The sequence below is a fragment of the Grus americana genome, chromosome 16 (assembly GCF_028858705.1).
Source record: "Grus americana isolate bGruAme1 chromosome 16, bGruAme1.mat, whole genome shotgun sequence".
Taxonomy (NCBI): Eukaryota; Metazoa; Chordata; class Aves; order Gruiformes; family Gruidae; genus Grus; species Grus americana.
This window is the reverse complement of record NC_072867.1, coordinates 14837747-14859356: the sequence shown is the minus strand read 5'-3', so window position 1 is coordinate 14859356 and position 21610 is coordinate 14837747. Positions and strand designations below refer to the sequence as shown.

The 21610-nt window shown below is 52.9% G+C and overlaps 1 protein-coding gene and 1 long non-coding RNA gene across 4 annotated transcripts; one reads left to right on the top strand and one right to left on the bottom strand.

Annotated features, from left to right (window-relative positions):
- Positions 1-1642: 1642 nt before the first annotated feature.
- CFAP251 (cilia and flagella associated protein 251) lies at positions 1643-20961 on the bottom strand. Of its 3 annotated transcripts, none has more exons than XM_054844626.1 (21): positions 20726-20958; positions 18536-18970; positions 18231-18371; positions 17654-17763; positions 17077-17185; positions 16575-16655; positions 16047-16106; positions 15701-15745; positions 15147-15364; positions 14375-14569; positions 12334-12581; positions 12092-12240; positions 11161-11334; positions 10669-10853; positions 10034-10148; positions 9661-9824; positions 7307-7397; positions 6953-7096; positions 4043-4271; positions 2724-2825; positions 1643-1781 (listed from the first exon to the last, which is right to left on the bottom strand). In XM_054844626.1, exons 1-21 carry the CDS (start codon positions 20753-20755, stop codon positions 1663-1665), a joined length of 3144 nt encoding a protein of 1047 aa, XP_054700601.1. In that variant the 5' UTR covers positions 20756-20958; the 3' UTR covers positions 1643-1662. The 3 variants fall into 3 exon arrangements, with proteins under 3 accessions (XP_054700601.1, XP_054700600.1, XP_054700602.1); XM_054844625.1 differs by having other exon boundaries at positions 16029-16106; positions 20726-20957; XM_054844627.1 differs by lacking the exons at positions 1643-1781; positions 2724-2825; positions 4043-4271 and having other exon boundaries at positions 6960-7211; positions 16029-16106; positions 20726-20961.
- On the top strand, positions 1732-6399 carry LOC129213862 (uncharacterized). Its single transcript, XR_008579552.1, has 5 exons — positions 1732-1859; positions 2539-2640; positions 3707-4063; positions 4279-4498; positions 6295-6399. It is a non-coding gene; the product is annotated as an uncharacterized LOC129213862 (long non-coding RNA).
- Positions 20962-21610: the final 649 nt, after the last annotated feature.

Sequence of the window (21610 nt, the reverse complement as noted above, 5' to 3'; positions counted from 1 at the left end):
CCGGGGGGGGCTAGGCGCCTGGCTCCGAGGCTGTCCCTGGCGCTGAGGGGCCGCCGCGCCCCCTAAGCTACCGTGGAACCGCGGGGACAAACCGGCGGGGGCCTGCGGAGGAGCCGCCGTGGGAGCTGTCTGGGGGAGGCCGGCGGGGCCTCCCGCGGAAGGGTGTCCGTGCGGGGGAGAGTTTGGAGGCGGCAGCCGGCCCCGCGGCTCCCTCTTGCCCCTCCGGCACTGCCAGGACGGTGTGAGCCCGCGGGCAGGGAGCGCGGTCCCCGGCCCCGCGGCGTTGCGTGGCGCGGAGCAGCCCCGGGGGGCTCCGCCAGTGACAGAGGTCCGACCCGTTCGCCCTCAGCTCGGTGCTCGGTGCGGAGATGCCGGAGCAGAGCCCCGCTCGCGGGCAGCCGGCTCACGAGTGACAACCCCGTCCAACTCTTGTGCAAGTCGCTGTGACAGCATTGCAATCGTTGATCGGCAATGCTTCCTGTTAAGCAAAACGTTTGCCTAGTTGAACAGAATACTTAATAAATCCGTAACGTGCAGGGTTTTAATTTATTTTTTTAATTGCAGTGGTTATAAGGTTTCTCAGCTGCCTAAAATAATTCCACTAATTTCCATGGAGTCGGGCCGATTTTAAGTAGCGGAAGATCTGCTCGGACACAGGTTCACGGAAGCACACGAACGTAGCAGTAAATGGGCAGAAAACGTTACGTGCAAAGTGGTGCCCTGCAGAAAATTTCTTGTGTCGCATCCCTGTGTGTACACATCCACACTTGTACTTTTGGTCGTGGTGCTGCTGGACTTGTTCATTAACTTGCACCTAGTGCACACCTTGCTGTTTGTAGTAATTGTACAATCACAGATACTTTTAGAGTACATAACAGCGATCTCTGTTTAAAAAACATTGCCGCTGAAAGGAATGCTTCTTAAGGGCCTACATTATTATTCAAATTGATGCTGAGGATGATGTAAAGAAGGAAGCACGTTCAACAGCACTTCACTGATCTTTTTACAGCAACTTATATCAGCCTCATTACGCTGTTTATACAAACACGGTAAGATGCTGTCCCATTGGTATTACACTACTAATTGGAACTACTACTTTCAGGAAGAAAAAAGTAAGTTTTAAAGGCCAAAATGGAAACCTGGTTTTAATGTGTAACGCGGTATTCCTTTCTTGACTGAAGTCCGTTGGATTTATAATTACAAATCCATTCTAACCTATCCAAGCATTTTGTACACTACATTTATCAATGTATTTAATCAATACAATACTTTTACGTTGCTCTTTTGCTGTCAAGTTTTGCAAATAAATACTGTCTTAATGTAATGAAAATAGACTGTCTGGCATAAACCCACCTGAAATGAATTCTCGGGAGGTTCCAGCCAAGGGTTGGGGTGGCCGATGTGAGAAGACAGTGCAGCAACTACTGCTTTACTCTTTACAGCCGCTCTAGTGTTTCCCTACATCGGTTTGATCCTGTAGGTTTGTGATATGTGCGAAGCTGGGGGCTTATGCTAGAGATTGATTAATATGAAACTGTGTGATCTTTACTTTTTAATAAAGAACAAAATACACATTTTGAAGATATTCGAGGAGACTGGAAAGTAGGAACGAGTAGAAAGCGTTGTGGCAGTTGTGCTTCTGTGTCCTTGTAGACCAAAGATTCACCTCTTTTTTCTGTTCTTTTTTTCTGGTTCAGCAATAGGCAAGCCAAGAATGTCAGCAGCAAATATCTCTGCTGTGATTTCCTCTGGAATTTCTTCTTCAGTCAAAGCTGCTGCACCTGGAGAGCAGTAATGACAACACAAAACACACAACAGCAATGCAAAAATGGGCTTCCCAGTCAAATTTAGAAGCAGCAGTAAGTGGATGGAATGCTTTTAAAGATGTAGAAAGTAACCATGAAAAAGTATTGGTTTACTAGCTTAATACTTTGTGCTTTGGTATCGGGGATTGAATCTGTGGAATGTGTGAGCCTGCTGGTCTCACCTTGCAGCAGGTCCCTGCCTCACAAGGGTCAAGGGGCCGACTTTTACACTCCGGTGATTTGATGTGGTTTTAGGATCCCAAGGAACCCAGGGATTTCAAAGCTGCTTTGCAGGGCCAGGCAGTTCCCTTCAGGAGCTGCACCTTCGCAGCGTGCGGCCCGTTGTCAACGTCCCTAACCAGATGCTCTTCTGTACCGGTGTGGACTGGGACGTGAATTGTACAAAAACACGGCGCTTACCAGCAGTTCCACTTACAATGGGCAACGCCACTTGGCTGAAATCAACACTGTAATTTCCTGTTCTAGACTGGTGTAGACTGGGACATAAATTGTAGACAAACGTGGTAGTTATCAACAGCTCCGTTACAATGGGCATTGCTGCCTGGATGAAATCAGCACTGTAATTTGCGTATTGTAGGATTCCTTTTTGCCCGTGGATTTTGGCGTGGAAAACTTTCACTGCGTGTTTCTAATTTCAGTTCCAAGCCAGCAGATAAGCAGCACTGTAATCTTGTCAGGTCCCAGTTATATTTCATTGTCCATTTATTTTTAGGTACACCCATGCAATTGCTGCACGGATGAAGGACAATCTGTAGCTCTACGACTATTTTTGCAATCCCGTCTGAGCGTTTTTGACAGCTCTTGGCCTAACAGGGTAATGGGTTTGCAATTTAAATTATGCTGTTTGGGAATTGAAGCCATCCTGCTTCTGTGCTGTGTGGAATGCTAATCCTGTACCTGAGGGATCGTAGGTGTCCGGTTCAGATCCTCCTCCCCCAGGGCGCCTGCCTAGCAGGGCGGTCAGACACTCCGCCAGCTCGTCCTCTGTCATATGCTCTCCTGTACGCAACAAAGCAAAACCAGCCTCTTGGGTTACGGTGTCATTAGCGCAAAAACTAGAAGGCAACTCGAACGAGAACGGTGTACAAACAGAACAGGACAGTTTGAAAGAGGATTTGGCTTCTCTGAGTTAGAGAGATCCATGTTGCCAATTGAAACGCGTGATCCCAACACAGGAAAATGTTGATCCTAAGGAAAATTGGTCTTGTGTATTGCATTTTGGGCAAAAATATTTATTGAAGGGAGAAATTCTGACACAGACGGCTCTTTAAGCTACATTGCACTTGCAGGGGCTCAAGCTTCTATTCCCACTGAAGAATTCCTGGCTACAGTCCGTGTAGCCCTGTGTCCATGGCTGTAGCCATTTCCACCCAGAGGAAGAGGAAGGTGCAGGAAGGTCTTGATCTAGTATCCTGGAATAACCTGGACATAGCACTTGTTCCCCGTTAGTGGTTGGCTCATGCCCCGAAGCGTAAGGTTATAGATCTGTTATGAAACTGTTTTATCTAATGTATCTATTTATGGATGTCCACACCATCCGCATAAATAACTAACCTTTCTTGCCCTGGTTGAATCCTTGGTTTCCAAGGATCTTTGCGGCAAGCAGTTTTACCAGGTGACGTACTGACTAAAACAGCATTTCCCGTTACCTGTTTTAATGCTCCACTAAGTGCTCCCTGCTTTTACAACAGGAGCAAAGCCATAGAAGTTCGTTATTTACCTCTCCATGGCACTGGCCATAAGCGTACGCATACGTGCCTTTACAGCGTTCCCTCTGATTCAGCTGAACTAAACCATCCCATCTTCTCGGTCTTTCGCACACAGATTCAGTCGAGGACTGACCGATTTCATCCCTCCTTTCTTGTCCCTCTCTTTTTCAGTTTTATACTACCTTTCTGGAGACTGCCTGACTGGACGAGAACAAGGATTCAGATGAGGGTATACCGGAAGAAGGATACAGTTTGCCAAGATCCATACTCATCATTTGACAGACAAGATACTTCAGGCCAGCAGAGATTCCCAGAGCAGTAAAAGAAGCGCAGCTGAGACAATAGATATGATTATTCAATTTAAAATCTTAAGACAGGTGGCTCCACACGCCTGCCCTGGTTACCAAGCTATAGTTCCAGATTAATTTTTTGCTACAGTGAATATGTTCTGAAATTGAAGGCAGAACTAGCAAGCATAAAACTAATATTAGAAAAGAAATAACTCACCTCTGCGCTGAAGCAGCAACAGTAAGTCTCCTCTGTCAATAACTTTGTCTCCATTCTCATTATCGTAACCAAGAACCTGAAACGCTGCTTGTATGTTTTTCATTGACAAGCCAAACGCAGGTCGATGATTTATATAAAGTTTGATAAAATCCCCTAAATTGATTTTTGTCACTTGTTCTCCTGTATCCACATACTTGCTGAATTTTACTTCATTTATCATTTCTTCAATCTAAAAGATCAAGGCAAGACAGATTGTTACACGCTTTCTTTTTGAAGAGCATCAGGCCAGTTTCCGAGCTCATGAATGCCAACGTACCACAATCGTGCACGTACTGGTGCCACAGATGTCACGACCGTATCCCAATAACAAGCTAGCACTCAGCAGCTGAGGACGCACATGGCTAACGGTTACGCGCTTCTTGTTGGGACAATATTAAGTAAAGATGTGGGTAGCAGGTACGTAGTCATTTTGGATTTCCTCTGTTTGCTGGTGTGATAGGCGCTCAGTGACTTTACAGCTGTTACCGGTACCCTTGCCGCAGCTGTGTCTCCAACTCTGGGGACAGCGGGCAGGCAAACCACAAACCAGTAAATATACCACCCCGCTGCAAAAGTACACGCGTGAAAGTCCCGACGTAACCGGGCTGCGCACGGTATGTACACACCCTGGCAGGCATCAGCAATCTTCCCCCCGCCCCGATGCGACATGCATCTGGTGCAGTTCTGCCGCTGAAATTTGCTCGGCGGGGCTGACATCCTGCACAGCTGGATCGCTCTTCTCTCGGGCGAATGGGCAAGCACCGGCCGTGCTGGATGCTAGCGGTTTTCCCAAAATCTGGTGCTGTGAGTCAGCCCAGTTGGCAGCTGTGCCAGCTGTGTCCAAAAGGCAGGATCTGCTCCATGCCTGCGTTGTGCTCCAAGAGGCAGCACCCTTGCAGATACACAGACAGCGGAGAAACGCCGGGAGAATTCCCCATTCCAACACGTACCAAGCGTGCTGCTCTCCGGGAAGGGAAGCTGATGCAAGATCTCCCTGGGGAGGACTTTGCATTCAGCCTTGGGCCTTTGTCCTTGTGTCACAAGTTTTTCCACTGAATGAAGCCTGGGGAAGAGGGAAATCTCAACCTTCTATTTTTCCTGTAGCGAATGTCATGCCAGGCAAGAACAGTCATTTTCACTCAGCTCTGGCTGATCTGGGATTAGGTTTTATATCAGCCCCACTGAACTACAAAAGAAAAACACCATTTCCCAAAAGCTTTGCTAGTCAGCCCAAGCTGCTTTTTCTCCCTCCTGCTTTTCTGTTATTAAAACACTCTAGAGAGACATGAACTTTCTCTCTGGATTTTAATACTGTCCTGCCTGCTTCGAGCAGCAGATTGTAGGTTGCCTGGTTTCACAACAGCTCAGCACCTCTGTTTCCATGCCTCAACTGCTGTTTTCATTTTGATTTGGGGAGGGGGAGGTTAACAGTTATTCTTCCAGAGACATTTCCCAGGGGAATATGTTCTCTCTGTCCCCAAGAGGCGAGAAATGTAATGAGCCAAGGAAAAGATCTAACAAAGTACGAAGGGATAACACCACAGCTTGACACAAGGGCAAAGCAGTCCTGGCTCAGACAAACGTTTCGTGGTTGTGGGGGCTCTAAAACAAGTCTGTGAGGTGGTGGCTGTGGCAAAGGTCCTGCCTCCCATCTGCTGGCTCTCCTGGCAGAGAGTATGCCCGGGCAGACGGGGTGGCACTGACTCACAGCACCGTCTCAGCAGCCTGTGGGGTTCCTGTGCAATGGCAGAGATGAACGCAGCCTCCCCCGCAGCAAGATGAAGGGAGCACAGCGATGCGCTGCTTCCCTTGGGAGAACTCCTCCTGCGTTAAAGGGCTGTAGCTGGTACAAAGAGGTCGTTATTTAAATCTCCTTGCATCAGATTCAGTAATCTTTTTTTTTGTACGCGCTTTAATGACCCTTTTGCCAGGTTACAACGTTACAAATGAGGTTTGTATACAATACAAACTGCCTTGTAGAAACAGCCGCAGAAGGGGAAGAAGCAGCACCCTTATTAAATCAGTTGTCTTTGTCTGCTGGAAAATTTGAAGCTAAAAAGCTCTTGAGAAATGTTTGATAGGAAGCTCCGCTGCTGCAACCTGAAAGGCAAGCTCAGAGAGTGCTTCTGCAGAGTTTATCGGTTATGAAAGAGCTTTAAGTTCTGTGGAAATAAAAGCTGCTGTCTCCCATCTAAAAATCATTCTTTCATCAGTCCCAGGCAGAACAAGGAAGAGAGGCTCTGTCACCGTCCAGAGGAGTGACTGCGTGGAGCTGGACCTTCCCACCCGCGCTGGTAGCGCATACAGGACGCTCTGTTGAGTCTCCATCTGACCTGGAGGGACTCAGCCCATGGCCCACCAACCACGTGCTGCGTGTCAAGCAGCTCGACCGCTAGCAGAAATCACAGGAGACCAAAGCACATCTCTGCCTACACGCAAGGTACTTTAGCCCATGGACAGTGGAAAGTTGGAGGCTGCTGTCCTTGGGAGCCGAAGAAGATTCATTCCTCAGCTCCCTCGGTTCACCTTCTGGAGAAACGCACCTCTGCAGCAGAGCACTCAACCTCCAGAAAACCCTGAAGTCATCTTTTGTTGAACACGTCTGAACCATCGGGCTCCACATTTGCTCAGCCTGCCCCGTGGCTGCCCAACTCTCTAGTGAGGAATCATTACTTTTTGAGGAACTTGCTGCCAGATTCTGACCGCTACTATATTGATGCAGACCAGGTTAAATCCATTGAAAGGCAGCAACTCTACTCTGGAGCCATCCAGCATGAAAATGGTCAGAATCTGGCCCTCGGGACACTTGGTAAATGCAATCGGTCTTGCTCTTTTTTCTTTTAACAACAACAATAAAACCAACTGACCAACCTTTTCCTCTGATGGATAAAATCCCATCGCTCTCATTACAGAAGGAATTTCCTCCAAGGGAATATGCGTTGACACCTGTCTGGTCTCCAGTGTATCAATACCATGGCTGCGCAGCTGTGCATAGTAAAAATAGTCTTCTAGTTCCTGCGAGGGATTCAAACGAAATACTGTAAAGTTCAGCCACCAACAGGCACGGAAGATAAGACTTCTTTCAAGATTTACTAACAGGCATATCAGTGAGATTGCTGTTAAAGGCGAGCTGGACAAAAAAATAACGAAATGTCAAGCTTGTATAAATGAATCTTAAACTCCAACCAGATGTTGCCAGACAGCGTTCACGGTGAGCATAATTACCCTGAAGAATTCGCCCTCTCTGCCGCCATCCAGTAGGTTGTAGAATGGGATCAAGTCCTCCCCACCCAGGGAAGCAGCAGCATCCAAGGCACTGGCAGAAGCAGAGAAAAGAAGGTACAGGAAGGGTTCATGTGAGGAGAGATTTCATCTTTCCCTTCCTAGTCATTCTTCACAGACGCTTTCAATAAATAAATAAAATCCCTGGGCCTCAGAATTCAGGAACAAAAAGCATTGCCTTGAACCGTGTGCTATTTTATCATCAGCCTGCACTTCTACAGCATATTTCATACCCAGGTTTTACATACAATAGCACAGTGTGGGAATTAATTATTACTGAATGGTCCTCTTGTTTAGTGGAATGAGCACAGGGCTTCAAGCCAGGAGCTTTTCCATGGGCTTGAGCTTGGTGTCTGGCATTTAGCTTTTCTGCTTCCTTATAGAGACATTGAAGGAGATGAATTAGCTAGATCAGCATTTTGAACATGCAGAGAAGGCTGGGGCTCAATGTTTGCAATAAACCACACGAACCTAAGCTCCCTGTTCCTTGATCTAACACGTTCTTCGCTGATAACTCAGTGCAATCCATTACGCTACTTCCTCTGCTGTAACGGGTGACTGTGTCGCAGGTGCAGTCTACATTAAACTGAAAGCATCTGAGTGCCACCTCTTTGTTTCAATTTCATAGGCAGTTGGAGCCAAAAGAATCTGTTCGGCTTGTGCAGATGAAAAAGGAAACCAAGCCTGGTAGCGCAATCACGGCGTAGCGTTGCCACATAATACCCCACGCCTGGCTACGGCTATTCACACACACCTCTGTAGTGCTGCTTCCACTGGGGTTTTTTTTGCGAGCTTCATGCTTTTTTCATAATTAAGTTATTTGGGTATTAAACACAGTGGAGATGCACAAGATGCCAGAAGCAGCAATAAAATGATAATTAGCTCATCAAGAGCTTTGCTCTGAAAACAAATTACATAGAAATTCAATGTTGCCTGGACCCTGGCCAACCATTATAAAGAAGGATCATTTATATTCTATTGCCTTCCTTAAAATGTTGCTTATTCTGACCCCCAACTGCTTAAGCCACACAAAGTGAAAAAGAAAATAAATAAGCCCATTGCTTTCCCATCCAGGTTTCCTTTGTTCTGGCACATGAAGGTGAGCTGGCTCAGCACCCTTTGGGCTTTCCTCTGAGCAAGCAGTACCTGCAAGAAACGTTTTATGCAGGACCAGCGCGTGTCTTAACCACGAAGTCTTTGTCCTAGAAGGTGAGCGGCAACCGTGTTTCACAGGTTCAGCGCGCACCAAAAGGCAAAAAAGAGCGAGAGCTAAAAGCCAACCCCTGTGGGATTGATTTACCAGAAACCAGGAGATGTGTTCTGTGCTAGGAGGGTGACATGCAGGATTTAAAAAAAAAAAAAAAATATCCAGCCACTGACTGACAGGGAACGTGCCACACTATCTATCTTTCTCAGCTCCCTTTCCAGTCCTCAAAGCGTGCAGTTGCTCGGTGCTGGCCGGGCAGTTTTCAGCTCATTCGCAGCTGCCTGCTCCCTTTCGACGTACACACGTGTCTACCGGGTGTCTGCAGCCACGCTCACGAGGGGACGGCCCTCGGCCCTGCACACACGCTGCGACGAGCAGCTTTGGTCCTTGACACGCAAAGGAACAGAAATATATATCCTGCCTTTGCCGTGTTAGCACATGTCTGGCACCGCTGCCCAGCAGAGCTGGCAGGGGGAAATTGCACGCTTCCAGAGACAGGCAGAAGAAACCCGGCAGGGTTTATCGCTGACACGCCGGGCCAGAGCCTGGAAATCCTTGTTTGCAAAAGCAGCCTTCGCTCCTCCAGCGACCCCATTTACTGCAGCCCGTTTACTCATGTAAGCAAAGCTTTATAGGATTAAGGTGGCTTGTCCTAAATCCAGTCTTCAAATGCAGGGGGGATTTCCTGGCAAATGCTGGCCTATCCCATTTGGAGAGCGGACACTTTGGTATCAGCAGTCGCCCTGTACGCTCCCTCCTGCAGCCAGCGCCGCTCCTCCGATCCCCTGCCTAACCCCGCAATCCCCCGTCACACCCACCAGGCCCTCACAAGGACCAGAAAACCCTCTGCTCGACTTCTTACCCTTTGGGTACCAATTCCCAAACCGGAGTTTTGTAGAGGTGCTATGGCCACCGCCTACGAGTTCTGCTGGTTTAATCCCCCCTATGGGCTATATGGCTACGTCACGTGAAGGGGAGCACGTAGCCCCATTCTCAGTGTAAATGCTGGGGAACATTTGCTTCAGCTGTGTTGGCCAAGCAGCTGTGGAAAGTCGTAACAAGGCTCCTTTCTCCTTCCTGTGGTACTCACTTTAGGTTGACCTCCCATTTCATAACAGTGCAGTCGTTCCCTCCCACTGTAAAGATGTAGCGTCCATCGTAGGAGCTAGCGAGGTCAGAGACACCATCCGGGTGGCAAATGAAAGCTGAGGACTTGTGGGGGTTGCCATCGACAGGTAAAATCTGCAAGCCCACCTGTAAGCAAAGAGGCAGCCTGGGAGGGCTGGGGGTCCCACGGGAGGGCTGCACGCCAGGGTAGCACCACGTCCTCCTCCCTGAAGCTCGCTCGGCTCTCAGGCAGGGCCAGCCTACACGGGGTTTGGTCTGCAGTGAAATTCCCCCAGGGACCACCACCTCTACAAGTGGGGGGCTCGTCTACAGCTGGGGCGGACGGGGCTCCGTACCTTGTCCTTTGTAATGTACACCAGGTAGTGTTTCTGGGGGTCCGTGGTGTTAGTTGCTGGGAGGATTTGTATCTTCTCCAATGGGGAGCCATAGGTTGGTCCCAAAAGGGTCTTTCTAAAGGCAAACAACATTTTCATCCATCCTAGGGCTCACAAAACATTTTTCCTCTCTGAATGGCTGCTGTCCAGAAGGATGGGTAGATATGGGGAGCGCGATGGGTGCAAAGGCTTTGTACTCCTGTCTGAGAGGACAGGATAGGACAGGGTCCCTGGCTAAAAGGGACCACACTGCAGCTAAGAGAGGAATTAAGTGCTCAGGGATCATTCTATCCTTGTTCTTTGTTCATGTGGGCTCCTGTTTCTTTACCTGATGTGCACCTGCCACATCTCAAGTCCAACATGCTGGGCAGATCGAGATCCACCTGCAGCCACAATCTTACTAGATGACACATTAGTGCACGGCAGAGTGGACACAAGGATGGAGCAACCTGGGGGCCCTAGAGTCATCCCACGATCTGCATCACGGATGGGCAAACACATGCTCATGGGTCGGTGTAGGATGGGCATTAGACAGAGGAGAACAGAGAGTCAGGATGGGGCTCCCAGGCAGCGGTAGGTCTGAATCTCTCCTCTACCTGCACATTTTGGTCATTGTGTTGTAGAGCTTCATTTTGTAGTGGTTGTTGGCAGTAAGGATGAAGGACTCGGTGCTGAGCTGTGGGTACCAGGCCAAGCAGAGGGGCACAGCAACCTGCTCTACCCGGTCCCTGTGCAAGACCACCAAGTGATCCTTGCTGCTGCTGTTCAGGTCGTATTCAACCTGGAGGGAAGACAAGGAAACACAGCAACTCCTCTGTGGTCTGCCAGCACCCTGGACTTTGCAGATTAACTGAATCCAGCATCTCTTGCAGCAGCCGGGGCGAGCAGATCGTTGTAACAGAGCCTCAGCCCCGAACCCGGGCAGATCTGCCCTAAGACCAGGCTGAGAAACAACCCCCTGCGATGGACCCGGTGGGGAGAGGTTAGGAGCTGCAGAACCAAAGACTGCCTTTCCCTTGATGCTCTTGTCCAGCCCCCCACTGAAACCACAAAGCTCCGCTGCCCTTTAGCCTTTCGCATTGACTTACCAGCTGCCGGTCCTCCCCAAGGCTGAGGAGCCTGGGCTCGTTGCTGTCTAACTGGACCCCAAAGAGGATGCTGCGGATGGGTTTGTAGTGGGAGTGCAGCCCTGCGAGGTGTTCCCAGCATCTGCTCCCATTTTGCAGGGCTCTCTTGTAAACAGTCACTGAGTATTTCTCATCCTGGAATGACAGCGTAAAGGTCAACAAGCCACGATCCCGCACGCGTGTCCCCTGGCTGGCAGCGGGCGGCTCTGCACGTGTCCCCCCCCCCCCCCGGGCTTAGCTCGGCCTGTTCAGTTTTGTGAGTCCCAGCAGGAGGGTCAGAGGCACAGCCAGGGTAAAGCACCGGGTCGGACACATTTTGGCAGCTGCTCCCAAGGGTATCACTGCAGCGGTCCTCAGCCTGGCTGAGCATCCTGGAGGGCATTCTCTGCCGTGCTCTCACAGCAGAGGAGCAGTAAATCGAGTTCAGTGACTCCCCAGAAATCACAGGGAACGATGCTTCCCACTGCTCTGCCCTGGCATCCGTGCATGAAGGGCGAGTCTTTTTTCTTTGTACATCACCAGTTGCTACAACCTCTGTGCCAAACTGCCTCAACACTTCTGCACCGAGACGTGGGGCCAAGGGAGCAACCCCCCCGTGGTGCACCAGCCAGGAGGAAATCCCCGCTCCAGCCCTTTCTACAGATGTCATTAAAGTCAGGGTCAGGATGCTGCCAGCAGCAGGTCTGTGGAGCGGCTGTGACTGGTGACGCTTTTACAGAGTGACTCTTCAAGCCAGAAAAACATTTCCGAGTCACGAAGCCCCTGGGGAGGGACAGCCCTCCGCACCGCTTGCTCTGCCGTGCCTTGCAGGACAGCCGGCAGTTCCCAGTCCCACCGAAAGCTGCACCATGAGCAGCACAGGTAAATCACTGAGAGGAAAAAACAAGCTTACGGCAGTTGCAAGGTATTCCGAATCATGAGAGAAGCTAACATGAGTCACAGGACCATGCGAGAACTTGAACTCTTTGCAGCTGGACCGAAGGGAAATAGCATCGAGGATGTAAACGCTTCCATCAGTAAAACCAGCGGCCAGAAAATAACCTGAAAAAGCACGCCAGAAAACTCTCACGACACGATCGCTCCTCCCGGGAAGGCCAGTGCTTGGCACGTGGGGAGGTCACGAGACCGGGATACCTTCAGGGTCGTAGGACAAGCACTGGATGCCAGCCTGGGTGAATATCCTGCTAACGAGGTACTTGGTCTGCTGGTAGTCCCACACCTTCAGCAGCCCACAGTGACTCCCCACAGCAACGAGGGCCTGCCGGGGGTGACAGGCAATGGCATTCACAGCTTGCTTCGCCTCTTCCAGGACTTTTTCAAAGTTTGTCCTGTCTGTTGCAACATGGAGCACGGTTGCATCAGAGGTTGAAAGGATAAAGTTCCTGTTTAGTGTGAGAGAAACAGAATTTGATGAATCAGACTAGCTGGCTCATGTCCCTCCAAGCAATATTACACATCAGGCTCTTTTCGGCAACTTAGTTGGTCAATCACTTATATTTTGTGACACACGATATGCAAACACTTCTTGACCTGGAAGGCAGGTGGCACTTTGTATTCATGACCTGGTAAATCTCCACGGGAAGACACTGGAGCCAGTTCCATTTTCTACTTGGGTAGGCAAGCCAGAAGATGAATGACATCTGGGTAGCTTTTGCTGTTTGCAAGTCACTGGTGTGTGAGACGGACAAATGAGCAATTGAGGATACTCTGAATAGTCCTTTCACATGTCTCCATGCCACCATTGTCAGTGGCTCCATGTTGACCGCGCTGCCATGGACAAGGTCAGAGGACAGTTTCAGTCCTGCACCGCAGACAGAGCAGCTGCCTGTCTGTTCGCTCAGCCGTGCCAACCGTAACGCAGCGAAGAGGGTCCCGCTGCATAATTGGTGTTGTGTAAAGCAGACGTCTGAATAATTATGCATGTTACAGAATAAATATGTATAGTCGTCAGCCCGCCTGAGGACTGAAAGTCTGGACTGAGAGTAGAGGGTCAAGAGAGAACCACACAGAGATCTAAGAGCTGCACAGACAGATGTGCACAGCTGCATCACGTGGGCAGCACCAGTGGGGAAACTGCAGCCTCTTCTGTGAGCTGGCCCATGACACGTTATGGTTGTGCACATCTGTCTGTCAGAGGACAGCAGTGCCTTAGCTGGGCTCCTCAGCCATACCTGATCCCACCAGCCTGGTGAGATGGGCAGGCTCAAGGCTTCTCCTTTGGTTTTCTGCTGTTTGTGCCACCCAGAGCAGCTGCAAGCAGCAGGAGCTGCAGCACCAACCCAGGAAGAGGGACGAGACAAGAGAGACCGACAGGGAAAACCAAACTGTTCCCCAGGGCGCTGCTCCAGCCTGGCGAGGAATCTGTCCCACATGGCTCTTTGGAAAACACGTGCGGCTGAGGACAGACGTTGCCAGGAGAGCCTTAACAGGAGTGGCAGACATATGGTTTGCAGGCTGGATCGAGCTTCATCTGGCCTGCAGACTCCCTCTAAATCATCAGACACAGCTACATCACACAGAGGAGCTGAGAGGGGCCGGCGACCAGGCTGGGGCTGTCCCAGGCTCCTGAGTCGCCGTGGTACGACCCAGCACCAGTGCCATCGCCGCTGGGGCGGTCTGCGCCTCCACTGCCCCAATTAGCTTGCCTAGCCACGAGGAAAACCTAACTGGAAATAGCCACCCAAGGGAGGGGTCTGGGGGGGGGATTAAGGGGCCCGGCAGGAGCTGCAGGCTCAGCGTTACACTGCCTGGTGCGCTGGGTACGTGACAGAGGACCTGCGTGCCCCAGGACCAGCTGATCATCTCCGTGTCTGCGTTAACGCTTCTCTCACCTGCACCAAGGCATCACGTCAGGTTCAGAATTTGGGATCTGCTGGAGCCCACTTGGGTTTTGGTGGCCGCTGAGAGTTGCCTGGGGGCTGCGCAGGAGACAGCCCCCTGCTTCTCTCTGGTGGGCAGGTGGGACAAATACCTAAAATTAAAATCTGCGGAGAAGGGGAATAAAGGGACATTCTCCCTCCCTGTCCTTGTCCTGCCCAGAAGCCTGGGTCCAGGGTTGAAACCTGCTCCAGCCAAGGCAGAAGCCCATGGGGCAGCTTTCAGCTGACCATCTCCCCAGCTGTCGAGCTGCAGGGCAAACGCAGGAGAAGACCTGGGTTTATAAAGGGGCACTCACCTGGCAACGAAGGGCTGGCTGCTGGCGGTGCAGGAGGTGGAGCAGGCTGGGGAGGCACCAGGAGGATCAGGAGGGGTTTTGGAGAAGGAGATGGACTGAATGGGACCCACTTTGCTGTGGCTGTAGCAGGTGAGGAGATGCAGGTGTCCATCGTAGAATTTAACCTGACCTTTCACATCGCCTGTTACTATGCAGCTGCAAGGGAGGGAAAGCTTTTAACCAACACACTGATTGAGAACTCCCAAATATTTCTTGGATAGCATCCTTGGGAAGAAGCAAATCTCTTCCCCTTTTTTCTGCACAAGTGCACGAGCAGAGCCCCGTGGAGATGTGCAGGGGGAAAGCCCAGGGCTGTGCAGAAACCACCGGGCTCTGCTGTGACCCTGCAATGTCCCCAAGGCTGTCAAGGCGTTCGGTGGCTGTCTGCTCCCTCTGCCGGTAAAGACCAGGAGGCTGAGCAAGACTCATCCACCATCCTCCATGACCGTGGCCGACCCCGTGTCTGAGCCACCCCAGCAGAGCTGGAATCACGTTGCCAGGAGTTTTCAGCTTCCCCCCCCTCCCCAGCCAAACCCATTGCTGGAAAAAGCCGGAGCGATGGCTCAGAAATCAGCAGCGCCTTCCTGCATGAATTTCCCTGGTCCTCGCACGCTGCCGAGTGACTTAGAGCTGCGACGCTTGGCCGTAGTTCATCAACATTAGCTCTGCCATTCCTGTGGCTGAGATGTCTAAGGACTGTACCTACGGCTGCTGAAAACTGCCGTCCCGTTACCTCTCAAACACCATGAGCACGGTAAGGCTGTCCTTCTGCATGGGCACCAGTTTGGTGGCCTTCACGCTGTGCGGCTTGGCCCGCAGTTCCTTGGAGGGAGCGCGGGGACAGGCCACGTCCCACACCACCAGCTTCCCAGCCGAGGTGCCCGTCAGAGCTTGCGAGTTGTTAAAATGAAAAACCGACTGGCTGAAGCGTCCCACCACGCTGTTGAAGGTCTGCAGAGAGAGCAGCGAGGCCATGTGTTCATCCCGGTTGCTGGCTCTTCCCTCCTCAAGCAGAGATGTTCCTGCTTGGTCCCTCCATGTGACTTTCCCTCCCTGTCCCATGGCAGGACCAGAGGCAAGACCCCCCAGGAGAGGATGCAGTGGGGCATCTCTGGGAAGAGAGTTCCTCTTGACCTCAGCTCAGGCAATCCTGGCTTGTCCTTCAGGAGACCAAGGAGGACAGGATGGGGACATGGCCATTTTTTGCTTAAGGGGATGGGAAGGGACAGTGCTGCTGCCAGGAGGAAAGCCAAGAGGGTGACATGCTGTGGTCCCCCCCACGCTCACCTGGCTGCTCAGGAGCGGTGCACTGTACTGCAACCCGGCATCGCCCTGGGGAAACGGAGAACATGTCCAGGAGAAGCATTTTGAAACTCTGCTCTGCAGTGCCAGCGTGTCCCTTCCCCCTCGCTGGGCACTGGTGACCAAAACAAAGCTCCTAGGACAGAAAGGCTCCACCACCTTCCAGAGAGCACAAAACACCCTCCACCCACTCCTCTCCCAAAAGGTGCTGACCGGCACGCTGCCTCGCTGGCGTGCGGCCCCCTGCACCACCTCCCAACCCTCTGGGAGCACGTCTGGCACCAGAAATACCGCTCCCCGTGTCCCTACTTACCCACAGGTAAAATATCACCTGGGTTTTGCTGTTGCTGATTAATTCATAGGGATTTTGGGGGTTAAAAATGATATAATCCTGAAATTAAAAAGGGAAAAAGTCGCATTAATGCCAAGCCGAGTGATGCTTTCTGGCTATTCTTTCATACAAGACATCAGCTTTTATCCAAAACCCACTTCACCACCTGCATTGACCCAAAAACTTGGTCCAAATTCCCTGTGAAACACCAGAGCTGTGCTCTCTCCTCTGCGAGCGGGGACAAACCATCGGGACCGTGGGCTTTTCCTGCCACGAGCTCCGGGTGATGCCAGGGAGGACATCCCACCAGGGTCCCCTCTGGGGCCCGTGGCTGTCGGGCAGCGGAGGAGCAGCGATAACAGCCCCGAGGTGCTCTGCAGGGATGGGGTGGGATCCTGCCTCCCATCTCCAGCCAGCATCGACCTGCAGCCCCGTGCCGGGTGGGGGCACGGAGGTGTAGGAGAGAGACGAGGACGGGGCTGCCCACTCCAGCCCTGTCACGCTCCTCTGCGCCCCACGGCCACTCACCTGATACCCAAACTCAGGCCTCAGCTCCGTGCTGCACGCGGGTTTCTCTGTGGGCAAAGTCCACTTCCAAACACAAACTCTCTGGCAGAGAAGGGAAAACCAAGGGACATTTGTGGCTTTCTGGGAGCTTGGGGGACCCAGGTGAACCCCATTCCCTCCAGCTGCAGGGCATTAAAGACTGGAGCAGGATAAACCCAGCGTTGCCCGGCAGCAGAGAGCTTAATTTCAGGAAATAATGCTAGAAATTGCTTCGATGAAAGCGCATTGGAGTCAGAAGGGTTTATCCCAACTTAAGATCCATTTTCTCAACTCTGCAGCATTCACTTTAGCGAAATCCAGGTCTGTCTTCCCATGGCTCAGCAAAACCAAGCCATCGCTCTGCAAACCCCCTCCATCTCTTCTGCTCTCCCCATCCGAATGCCCCCCTCCCCTTTGGCCGCACTGGGAAAAACTCCCAGGGGTCTATCCCGCAAAGCTACGGAAGAAAAGATATTTTCTTTACCTGCACTGTACCCGCACTAATGGTTGCCAAATACTTCGCATCCTGGGAAAGAGCAATAGCACTGACCCCATCCTCTGGATGACTCTCAAAGATGGTGTGCACCGGTATCCTACGGAGCAAAGTCCTCGTGGGTGCTCACGGCAGCACAGGGCATTTCGTGGCAATTGCTTGGCAAAATGCGTGGCACAGCCCAGCCCGGTCTGCATGGCGGGGAGGGAGTCTGCAAACAGCGGTGCTGCCATGGGAGCAGCCAGCACCACGGCTGATGCTCCATGTCCTCTCCATCCCTTCCTCCCAAGTAAATGGCTCTGGGAAACAACTCATCAGTGATCTTTTAAGAAAAGACTACAGTTTGGGGACATGATGTACTTAATCTGGGGGGACTTGACCCCATCTCAGTGTCCTCTGGGTGTGGGTCGTACAAGGATGATGAAGCCTTCAGTTTGGTTTTGGCTCCTTTGCTCGTTTACCCCATCCCCGTGTTTCTCCCCCTTCACTCTCAGCTGAGACCGGAGCCGGTCTGAAGCGATTTACCGGACAGAGGAGGTTTCCAAAGAGGAGGTTACCGGGAGCTTACCTGGAGAAGGAGTCCCACACGATGATCAGAGCATCTGGCCCTCGGTCGGCGGTTGCAACCCAGCGCCTGTCTTCACTCACAGACAGGCAAGAAATGACATTCGCGTGGCCCTGGGGAAAGCGAAGCAGCAAAGCCGCAGAGGCTCCAGACTCGGTGATTATTTAAAACATTCATCAAACTGGTCTGCTCATGATCTCCCCTTCACTCCTCTCCCAAGGGTCCTCGCTCTCATCCTTCCAGCCCAACTTTTGCATCCCATTTTCCACAGGTTGTCCTGAGCCCATCACCCTGTCCTCGTGCCTTGCGCTGGCTGCGGCTGCCCGAGCCAAGCAGCGGTGGAGAGGAGGGGGCCACGCTGCACGTGCCGCTCGCGGTCACCGCTGCAATCCAACACAAAGCACCTTCCGCCAACACGTGTTGGGAATTGCAACAGGCGTACGAGCAAAACAATGCCGCCCTTTAACGGGCAGTTCCTTGATTCGGTTGTAGGTGACCCCTACGCATCGGGAAAAGAGACGGGAGGGAGTTTGGGAGAAGGGGAGGAGGAGGAAGGAGACGCACGGGCTGCGTGCCAGACCTGCAGGTGGTACTGCCTGTTCCCCAGGACATCGTGGATGACCACCGTGTGGGAGGAGACGTACAGGAGCACCCGGTCCTCCCCGTCCATCAGGCTGTGCACGGCCAGGCTGCTGTTGTAGCCCAGCACCCAGGACAGGCTCTGTGGGGAAGAGGCAGATCCCGGCTCTTAGCGGACAGGCTAAAAAAAACCCAAACCAAACAAAACCAAACACAAAAGGCCTCTGGGGTGATGGGAGACAGCTGGGCAGGAGTGCTGGGTGCTGCGTGGACCATCAGGGTGACACCGTGCCTGCTGGTACTCACGAGGGGATGAAGGCCGGACTGCTCATCCTTCTGGAAGAGCATCCCTGGTGCGGCCGCCCACACCAGGCTGGCAGAGCCGTCACGCTGGTCGTCCTCCCCGCTCCTCTGCTGTGTTTCCTGCTCCCAGTGGCCGGGGCCCAAGCAAGGGCTGGAAATGGCCCCCTTGGGCTCAGGCAGTGCTGGAGGTGGTCCAGGGGGTCCAGCACCCTCTGCGTGTGGTGTCCCAGTTGTGTCTTCTCCCAGGGCAGTCCTCAAGCCAGCCGCCTCCTGCCTCCCAGCCCAGGTGCCGGGCAGGGTGCCTGGGATCCCCATCCCTGAAGGAGACCACAGGAGACCCAACGGTGCATCTGCTCCAGCATCCTCCAGTGCTCCTTCCTTCTCCCTGGCAGCATCCTCTGATAATCCTTCCATCTTCTTGGTGACAGCGAGGGAGTCCTTGGAAAGAGAGAGAGGTTTTGGTGCACACTGGCTGCTGGGCTGCTCCACAGCTGATGGGAACGCACTCAGCATGTCTCAGATCCAACCTACTCTTAGGGCTGGCTCCAGTATCAGGAGACTCCTCTGCTCCTGTCCAGACTGCCTATGGATTTGTACCAGGGAAAAAAATACCATGGAAAGTTTCCCACCAGTCGCTGCATCTCTTTCTGCACATCTAATCTTGCCCTTTTTGCGCCTCCACAGCATCCTGTGTCTCACCCCAGAACCTCTTCTGGGCAGGTCCTATGGCCTGGACTAAGATGCCCAAGTTTCTCCTCCAGAACTAACCTATAGGTCCTTTGAAGGCAAAAAGTCTGGCGCATTCCCCAACTATTCCCCATGCAATGGTAATTGATCGCTGCGATGAGGGACACAGTCATGTGCTGGAGAGGGAGTGATGGCAAATTGAGGTTAAAACCAGGGGGATCAGGTCCTGGAACTGGGGCTGAGATGGCTGCGAAGGACTCTCCAGCAATCCCAGCTCTGCTGCCAGTGTCTCCTGCTGCGCTGCCCCCAGAGCAGACGGAAAGGGAGGATAAAAATATCCCACACCACCTTTCTCAGCCCCTCGGCAGGCTGTTAATAAATGTATTCAGTAGCCCTGGGGTGTCAGAGCTCGCAGCAGCCCCCGGACGGGCTTTCCCCGGTCTGACCGCTGAATCTTGTTCTTGGGATCCACATCAGCTTTTGCCTCTCCCCATGGGGCTACTTGATTCTCTATAGCAAGCTCTCATGCAAGGTATAAACCTCATTTGGACACCGTTTCTGTTTCCCAGGGAGGTAAGATAACATTTCGTTAACAATGAATAACGACGCCAGGTTCCCTCCTGCTCACGTAACTCTCGGGCAGCTCAAGCGCTCGGCAAATATCGATGGTTGGGCTGAGACTACGCAGAGACGCTGCATCCGCAGAGCCCCGCTGGCAGGGTCCCCGCTCCGCCTCCCCAGGGACAACTCAGGAGAAACCACATCCAGGATACACTCCCCCCGCCCCGGTTCTGGAGCGGACCCTGTATCAGGCAGGGCTTGCCGTGGTGCTGCCCTCACCCGCTCGGGCAGCACGGCCATCTCCCGAGTTGTCTGTCCATCCTGGGACATCTCCTCGGGCTCGCTGCTCACTCCTGTTCTTCCCCCTCCTCGGGTGTAACCTCACTCGACCCATCCCTCCAGGGAGCTGGGGCACCGAGATGCTTTGAAACCCCCCCTCCAGGGTTTGGCTGCACAATGACCTGGAATTTGGCACAGCAGGAGGAAAGGGCACCTGTGAAGCTGGGAAACAGCTCCCAGAGCCCCTTTTCAGTTCCAATAACGCTCCCACCGAGCGCGAGCAAGCCCAGCACAGCCCCCATACGAGGCTCCCTGCCCGCCTGCCCCCACGCCGCGCTGGGCACAGACATTGCCCCTCGGATGGGGTTTTGTTTCAGCCCCTGTAAGCAGCGGGGCTGCTCCTGGGCAGCAGCTGGATCATGTCCGGCTTCACATGTCTGGATTTGAGCCAACGCTGAAACCTCGTGCACGGAGAGTTTTCACGGGAGCGGGAAGGGGGCCCTGGGAGAAACCCTCCCTCTGGCCCCGGCAGGCAGGACAGCTGCTGGGGGACAACCACGGCCCCCAGGTCCCACCAGGGTCACTGCAGAGCTCTTCCCAAGCCCCCCCCAACTGTCCCATTCTCCCACTGCCCCGAGGGACTCCCCCTGGGACCCCACCGCTCACCGTCACACCGGTCCCCGCTTCTGTTTGCATCCAACTGCTGTTCCCAGGCAACGGCTGCACCAACGGCTGCACCAACGGCTGCCACCAGCCACGGCTCAGAACGCACCGGGAGAGAGGGGGGGCTGTACAGGGAGAGATGGGGGGGACAGACCCTCCTCATCCCCCCCGGCTGCCGTGGAGGGGCAGCGCTGTCCCCCTGCCCAAAGCAGGAACCCGGCGGTGTGGGGGGACGTTCAGCCCTTCGCCCTGCCCAAGCCTGAGTCCTGCTTGTGACAAAGCCCCTCTTGGCATCCCCAGCCCACCCAGGGAACAGGGCGAGCGCTCTTTACCCGATCCCCCCCCACAGGGGGTTGTGGGCAGCTTCTGCTCCCTTGGCACCCCCGAGCAGGACGAGCAGAGTGAAAGCAAGAAAAACATCAGCCTCCAACCACTGCCAGGTGCCCCCGCCACCCCCAGCTCTCTGCCAGGATGGCACTCGCACAGGGGACCCCATTCCCTGGGACCGCTCCAAGCCGTCACCTTCACCCCCGCAGATAATCAGCTCTAAGCGCTCCCAACTGTTGGCTTCAGCCTTGCTGTTAAGATCAAATAATAACAATTTCTAAATCTAATTTGTTTTTCCTTCTGCCCAGCAAGAGCCTGGTACCCTGCTGGGAGAGGAAAGGAGTTTTGTTATCAGCTCACGTTACCTCCTCGACCTGAAGAGGCTGCCGCGCAGAGGCGGCTCGTCAAAACGCTGCTGCTCACAACAACTCCTCTGTGGCACAACTCGCTGCTTCGAATCGGGGGAGTTTTATGGCTTCAGGAGCAGGGATTTGGCCCTTAAGCCCCATCTCTGCTAGGTGCATCCGCCCCTGCACAGCAAGCACGTTCGCAGCGCTTTTC